Source organism: Egretta garzetta, unplaced genomic scaffold, assembly GCF_000687185.1.
Source record: "Egretta garzetta isolate BGI_Z169 unplaced genomic scaffold, ASM68718v1 scaffold245, whole genome shotgun sequence".
Lineage (NCBI taxonomy): Eukaryota > Metazoa > Chordata > Aves > Pelecaniformes > Ardeidae > Egretta > Egretta garzetta.
The window spans coordinates 1167781-1175832 of NW_009259721.1; the positions used below are offsets into that span (position 1 = coordinate 1167781).

General features: G+C 49.4%; 1 protein-coding gene across 1 annotated transcript in view; it reads left to right on the top strand.

Annotated features, from left to right (window-relative positions):
- The first annotated feature begins 2 nt into the window (after positions 1–2).
- The window catches only part of KCND3 (potassium voltage-gated channel subfamily D member 3), a 120171-nt gene continuing 112121 nt past the window's right edge, over positions 3–8052 (top strand). The window contains exon 1 of the mRNA XM_009639398.1: positions 3–1054. Coding sequence (XP_009637693.1) covers positions 3–1054 — 1052 coding nt within the window. The remainder of the gene's footprint in view (positions 1055–8052) is intronic.

The window sequence follows — 8052 nt, forward strand, 5'->3', positions numbered from 1 at the left end:
GGATGCCAGTGGCCAACTGTCCCATGCCACTGGCTCCAACGGAGAAAAACAAGAGGCAGGATGAGCTGATCATTCTCAATGTGAGTGGCAGGCGTTTCCAGACCTGGAGGACTACACTGGAGAGATACCCAGACACTCTCCTGGGCAGCACCGAGAAGGAGTTCTTCTTCAACGAAGACACTAAGGAGTACTTCTTTGACCGGGATCCTGAGGTCTTTAGGTGCATCTTAAATTTTTATAGAACTGGCAAGCTGCACTATCCCAGGTACGAGTGCATCTCTGCTTATGACGAAGAGCTTGCCTTCTATGGGATCCTCCCTGAAATCATTGGGGACTGCTGCTATGAAGAGTACAAAGACAGAAAGCGGGAAAATGCAGAGCGGCTGATGGATGACAACGACTCAGAGAACAACCAAGAAGGGTCCATGCCATCCCTGAGCTTCCGGCAGACCATGTGGCGAGCCTTCGAGAACCCCCACACCAGCACCTTAGCCTTAGTATTTTACTATGTCACAGGTTTCTTTATTGCTGTCTCTGTGATCACTAATGTTGTGGAAACTGTCCCTTGCGGCACGGTGCCTGGAAACAAGGAGCTTCCATGTGGGGAAAGATACGCTGTGGCTTTCTTTTGCTTGGACACGGCTTGCGTGATGATTTTCACGGTTGAGTATCTGTTGAGACTCTTTGCGGCCCCAAGTCGCTACAGATTCATTAGAAGTGTGATGAGCATCATTGACGTGGTGGCCATCATGCCGTACTACATTGGCTTGGTGATGACCAACAACGAGGATGTCAGCGGAGCCTTTGTGACACTAAGGGTTTTCAGGGTTTTCAGGATTTTCAAGTTCTCTCGCCATTCCCAAGGCTTAAGAATCTTGGGCTACACTTTGAAGAGCTGTGCCTCCGAGCTTGGCTTTCTCCTCTTTTCCCTCACTATGGCAATCATCATCTTTGCAACTGTGATGTTTTATGCAGAGAAAGGGTCCTCGGCAAGCAAATTCACCAGTATTCCTGCTTCCTTTTGGTACACTATTGTCACCATGACAACGCTGGGGTGAGTACGACTTTTTCTTTTACTGAGCAGCAGGCAAGCACGTACCAGGAGCTTGACTTCAGTTACTCCTAAGCGTTTTCCTGGGTGCGTGTTTGCAAGGGGGCTGGAACTGTTAAGGGCTTCATTGTTCTTTGCCTTACAACTTCTGCAGTTTGTGCTTACGTGAAGCTGTATAAAGCAGAAAAAGCATTTACATCCACTTGACAAATGCCTGGCACAAGGGTAAATGCGTGCAGGAGGAGCAAGGCTGTGGAGTAGCGGGTCCTGTTCCGCACTCCTCCTGCAGCAGAGGGAAGTTAACGGGAGTGCAGGGGAGCTGACAGCCAGAGCTTAGGGGGTTTTGCAGACATCCGTTCGAGCCACAGCGTTTACGCGAGGTTGCTGATGTACGTGTGGTCTCCTTTCACGATGCCGGTCATTGTTTCTTCACTTGACATGCCAGGAATTACAGCTTTGCTGAATTTGAGTGCATATTGTGGGCTGCTGTACTACTGAAAATACTCCGCGGTCTCCAGGACGTGATCTGGTTTTTACTTAATTGAGCAGGATACGGGCTTCTTGTCTGTGTTTAGGGGTGAGTTTCAGAAATAATACGAGCATGTTCTAGCAGTTGCAGTAAAATTTCAAACATTCCCATGGCCAGGTACAAAGATAATGATATCAAAGCAAAGGAAATGTAGCCTGGAGGGCTCTTTTTTCCCTTATATTTCATTTCTGTCTTACAGATGTTTCTACTGAGATTATAGATTTGAGCTTCTGTTGCTCTGAACTAAAACCTTTGTAAGCAGAATGACCAAGCCCTCACCCTGGCGGGGTTATGTAAAGGAACGCAGGCGTCCCAGGCTGCTGCTTCAGGCAGTCACGACGTGATCGACCGCGACCGCTCAGCTCCACGCATCGGGGCGGCGCACAAAGTTTATAGCTACTTTGCAAAGTTTTCCCACTGGGGAGCTCACACAGCTTCATGCTCAGATGTAGACAGTTCTCACTCTTGTAATATGGTGACCACTTTTCCTCTGAACTGCTTTCGATTTTAAACACTTCTCTGTGCCTATTATACATGAGCAGGCTCACAGTAGCACTTTTAAATTATTAAAATCATAATTCAGCTGTCAGAAAGACACAGAATCTGAGCATATGACAACCGCAAGTCTGAATTTCTTCATTAAGTGAAAATGTAGAACATGTTTGTCATAGTCACCAAAAGATCTCTTTTTCCTCCTTTTTTAACGTCTAAGCAAAGTTTGCCAGTTTGTGTGGCAAAAGCTGAGGTCCGTACCCTGGAAAAGAGTCAGAGCTTGCTTAGAAATCAAAGCTGGGCTTCAGGTCCCAGTGCTCCCCCACCCTGTGGTTCCGAGCAGCCCATGGTGACCGGTTCCCACCATCGTAGCAGGGGGACGCCTGTCCCGGGGGGCTTGTTCGCGCGTCCCCTCCGCAGGGGGGAAAAGCATGAAAATACAGCTCAGTTGCCTGCTTTCGGGTCAAGAATGACTGCGCCTCCCCTGCTGTCCACACACGCTTGCGCGCGTTCACCCGGACGTTGTTGTGTCTTTGTGACAGGACGGTTGGGGTCAAGGCAACGCTCGGTGTTGCTTGGGAACAAACCTTTGTGCAATACATGCAGAATGTGCTGTAGTGCAATTAAGCCTCTGTTCCCGTCGGTGCCGTGATTTGGTCTTGTTCTCCTTCCCTGCCTTTCTGAACGCATGGATAGACAAACCGGAGTGCTCCTGAGGACTCCAAAGTGTTCACAGTCTCTTGTAATCGCAGAAATTATAGATGAATGAGTGCCTTTAATAAGTTGACAAGAATTTTTAAAATTATACATTTAAACCCAGCGTTGTAAGAGTTCATTGGAAAGGGACCTATAAAATGCTGTCAAGACTTTAAAGCTTACACTTCTAGTATTACTGATTTGGGATTTTGGTTGCGGGATTTTAATTAAAATAGGTGTGTCTAGCAAATGGCCTGTCAGCTAAGCTTAGTGTCATACCACAGACTGACAAGAAACTCAGAAACCTCGACAGGAGCAGCGCCTGTGCTCTCCAACACCACCTATCCGCCCACGACCGCGTTACCCAGCGCTTCCGTACCCCGGTACCCAAGGTCAAACACTCTCCATCGGTTTGCCCAAAACCTGTGCTAGAAAGAGACGTCACTACCGTCAGCCCTAAGAACCTAACTCCTGCCAGAGCAGCTCGGCAGAGCCCCGGCCAGAGCCCCGTGGAGAGGCACCTTCCGGGCTCGCGGGGGGAGCTCAGGGCGGTGGTGGGGCCCCAGCTGCGGGGGTGCAGGGACGGCACTGGTGGGGCAAGGTGCCGGCGGTGCCAGTGCCAGCCTTTGGCTCGCCCAACAGCCCTTACCCACGCCTTGGCATCACGGCCCAGAAACGCAAGAACTCTAGAAACGAAACTTTTGGCTCCAGGTTGTTTCCACCTTCCTGACTCCCACCGTGCGGTGTGGGCGGTCAACAGCCCCTGGCCTTTGCCCGTAAAACCTTTCCGTTTAGGCAAATTAATATTTTCATCCAGTATTTCATATGCATCTCTCTTTGGAAGTCTCTTCAATATGTTTGGAAGGACCTTGTTACTAACGAGAGCACCGGCAATTCCTATCACACAGACGTCGCCAAAACCACAGCCAAAGTCTCTCCACGCGCTGCTTCGTGCACCAGACTCTGCCTGGTCCAGGGCCACCAGCTCGCTGCCGGCAGTTCAGCAACGCTCAGGGCTTTAGAAATATTTTAACTATTTTCTGCCATTTGCCTGTAAAAGTTCAGCCAGCATTTAAAACAAGGGATTATAAAGCGCAAGGGCGTTTAACTCCAACCCATACACATAGGGACGTGTCTTTTGTTTTGAACACTGGAAGCATTTAAATCCAGAGATGTGAACGTTTCCCTGGCACCGGAATTCCCCCGTTGCTTGTGGCAGAGTGGTTTCTAAAAGTGGTTTGGAACATGCGGGATAACTTTTCTCATGTTATTAAGACATTAAAAAAATCAGCTCAATTTATAGAAAGGGAAAGTTTTCTTACAACAAATAAGGCCAGCGTTAGGAAACCATTACCCCCACCCACTGTGCATCCACCACTGTTATTCCCGATTCCTAAGTGTCTTTAGGATGCAACTGAATTTCCAGATTGACCCCTGAGTGAAAAGCAATAAAAATGCATTTCTTCTTGAAGGTGAAGAACATGCATGAAATAGAGTAAGTGCTGCTTTAGTGGGGTTACTGCGCAAATCAGTTTTGGGAAACGCAGGCCTTGCAAGCTCCTTAGGTAGCTGACAGCCCAAGGAGAGAGGTACAACAGTTTTTCTGGAATGGGAAACAAAGCCAAGGAATTAAATTATCCTGACCCTGCATCTCCGATCCCTCTGCTGTGCTCCTCAGCCCTGGTTTAACAGAGGATGTTTTTAATTTAGCACGATTTAAATTTTGCTCAGGAGGTTTTATAATGAAAGCATTATTCTTGGGTGCATCTTAAATCAATCTGAATTACTGAAACAACTATTCAAAATTAATTCAAAATCAGCTATCCAGTTCATGCAGAAACATTTTTCTCAAGAGGCCAAGCTACCCATCTTCCCTCTCGCCCTTGTCGACAGCACCACGACGATCGCCATGAGCTTTGCCAGCACCCCCGATCTGTTCTGCCGGAGCTTTGGGCCCCGGGACCCTCGCCTCAGAAACGTGGGCGCTGCCGAAAGCGGCGGAGGGGCACAGTGCAGGTTCCCATTAGCATTTGTGTCCCTGTCTTCATTTTTAGCTGACTTGATACCCAATAGCCTTCAGGTTTACATCGATACAGAGATGGTTTAATTACCATAAATTTTCTTACCAGCGTGTTGGTTTTATTTACTTCAAAGAGGGCTTGGTTGTGGATGGGGCAGCCCGGTGTTTCTCTGCCCGGCAGCAGGCACCACAGACACGGCCGCGGTAGGAGACCCCTCGCGCTACTAAACCCCACACCATTTTTGCCCAGAGCACATATTTTTCTAAGCTTTTTACAGCCGTTTCCATTTCACCTGACAACAGCAGCACTCTGGGGTGGTGCCTGCGACCTGCAGCCTAGGCAGCACCTTGTCGTTCGCCGCGGCAGCAGCAGAGGGCGAAAAACCTGCGGCGCACCCCAGGGGGAATCGGCACCGAGATCTTTGGGGCATTGCTGTCAAGAAACCAGCGCTAGCGCAGGCTGAGGAATGGGGGTTGTTGGTGGATTTTGCTCTGGGTCGAGCTGAGGGATGTGCCGGGTGGTTTTCTATTGCCTAGCGAAGGCTGCGCTCCCGCAGCTCACCGCCCTCGGCGTGGTCCTAGGAGAATCTATCTTCTGTCTGACTGTCTCCCTTCCAATTTGCAAGAACATAATGGTTTCGAGATCGCTATCCCTCTTTGAGATTGGGCTGCGCTGGTCAATGGGTATGAAAGATGTGCACCAGTGCGCCCGGAGAAGCCAGTCCTGTCTATAAAATGCGTCGAAGGAACCAGGTTAACGCTAGGAAGTCAATAAAACAGATGTGCTGGCCTGGTTATGTCAACAGCCCGAGCTGGAGCAGGATCTGAAATTTCTTACGGTTTTCATTAGCTGCGTGCTTAGAGAGCAGGGATTTGGGGGGTAGGGGTCCGGTTTGGGTTGTCTTGGTTCAAGCTGGTGCCTTGTGGTTCTGCAAAATGCGGGTCAGAGCGAGCGCGAGGACCGACACCCGACCACCCCCTGACAGAACCATCGCTTGTTTCTTGGGCTTTCTTTTTTATTGGTATGCAATCACGGGCAGGGAAGAGGTTGGAATTTAGGTGGCGAAATAGCACGTGAGATTCTCGCTGCCGAGCCGTTGTTGGCCAGGCTCGCGTGAACTCACAGAATGCTGACCGCGTTCCTTGCCAACGCTGCCAGCGACCGCGTGAGCAGAGATCTCTCTGCAGTTACTTCTCCAACGCAAAGCACTGAAGCTGCTCGGGCCGATGGTAACCTTCATTCACCCTCCTCCACGCAAACTAAGAGGAGTTTGCAAAGTAAGGAAAATAATAAATCATCTCTGGAGCGCTGCCACTCCTGGCTGCTCTGGAAAGACGGCCCAGTAATCCCATTGTGTGTGCCAGTGCTTCAGCAGCTGCCATTAAACCGAACCAGAAAAATTGCTTTAATAGAAACACTGCTTTGCATATTTAGCATCATCGACGGAAAGACGGATGAGAAGTGGGATATTTCCTTTGTAAAGGCAGGCGCTGAAATTCCATCACTCTCACCATTTCCCACACAGTCAACAACTCTTACATCCGCAGGCCAAAGAACCGCTTGAATTTAATACATAGAAAGTCCAATCAAACAAAGAATTGATGGAGCTGCACAAAGAAGCCATTTTCCTGGGCTTTCATTCTCTTGACTCCAGCTTCGTCTTTCCCAAAATGCGCATCAATTCTCTCCTCCTAATGGATTTACAGACACGGTGTGTGAAATGTCTTTGTATCAGAAACTACAGATGGAACCTTTTCCCTTCGCTATCTTGATGTAAATCTCAGGCAAGCATCTCATTCTGAGCCATTTCTATTCACCAGGACCCCAGAAGTATTAAGATACCTTTAGTCATTCTCAGAGCAAGTAGGATTCACTGGATTTTTCGCTCTCTTTAAAAAAAAAAAAAATAATTATCTGTCCTTAGGCTTTTTGTGGCTTTGGGTATTTGTAATGACGGCACATCTGTGCAAACCCACCGTTGTCCATGGGCAAGGCAAAATAACTTTCCTTTCAGGTAAACTTATTGTGCGAGAAGTGAATTATTTTGAATAAGGCCAAGTAACGGTACAACGTGACTGCTAAATGTACCAATGGAAACCTCGGCGGAGATGCATCTATAGCAACTGATTTAAGGCATTTTCCTAAGCTCCTCTTCCTTTTTTTCCCCTTTCTTTCTACCCGGCATCACAGCAAGTGCCCGAGAAATCCAGATTAAAGATAACCTTTTGTTTTCACCGGAGATGAAGGGAGGCGATTGGCTTGCTGACTGGATCAGAGCTATTTTTAGTCTCATAAAATGATAATTTCATAACAGCACTGACCCAGTAACAGTAATTAGTTTACAGAGATCAGCTGAAAGTAAGGGACAGAGTAGCCGCTGTCCGTCGGGAAGCAGGGAAGAGGAAGGGACGTTAAAGGCCCTGCAACAAATTAGCCCAAACTAATGACGTCGCTCAGCTGATGACAGCCCGTGCAGCCTGAATCTGAATTGCGGAGCGGAGAGGAGCACGGGGGGAGCTTCCGAGCAGGCTGTGTCCCCGCAGCCCCCCCGGCCGGAGGTGCACGTGCTGCCCGGACGCTGCCAGCCGCCCCCTCCCTGCTTACGAGGGCACCGGCACTTCTTGTCCTTGCCCAGACTTTCTGACCTGGCACGAATTTAGCATGGGGCACCTAAAATATGAAGTGAAACTCCCATCCTGCTTTAATATTAGGAAAACAGAATGAGACACTTTTATTGCAGTTTCTTACGGGATCCGTGCATTCTGGGCGGCTGAAGCCAGAACGTGGGAGCGCCCGTGACCCGAAGCAGCTTATTTCCAGGCTGCAGAGCCATGTCCCAGGCACTGTGGTGGGACTACTCATTCAAAAAAAGAAAAAAAAAAAACCTGAAAAAAAAGTGTAAGATAAACAGGGAAGCCTTGGTGTCAGCCAGCATTCTTCCCCGCCACCCATCACGCTTACAGCTGGACTTGAATCTCGGGTACCACGGCACGCACCGTGAGCATTCGCCCTGTAACTCAGTGTGGTTTCAGTGGAAGCCACGTCCTCTGCATCCAGCACAGGCCATGGCTTCCCACCCTCCCTTCCAGCCCACGCAGCAGCACCCAGGGATGGAGCTGCCAAAGCGCGTTACCAGGGGACGTGGCAGGGTTATTTATTTTACTGTGCTTTTGTGCCTGACCCTGGCAGTCAGGGGACGCATGGGTCGGCCCCGGCCGCCTCTCCAGGCTCACCAAAGGGTCCTGGCAGCCGCCCTCCTAACC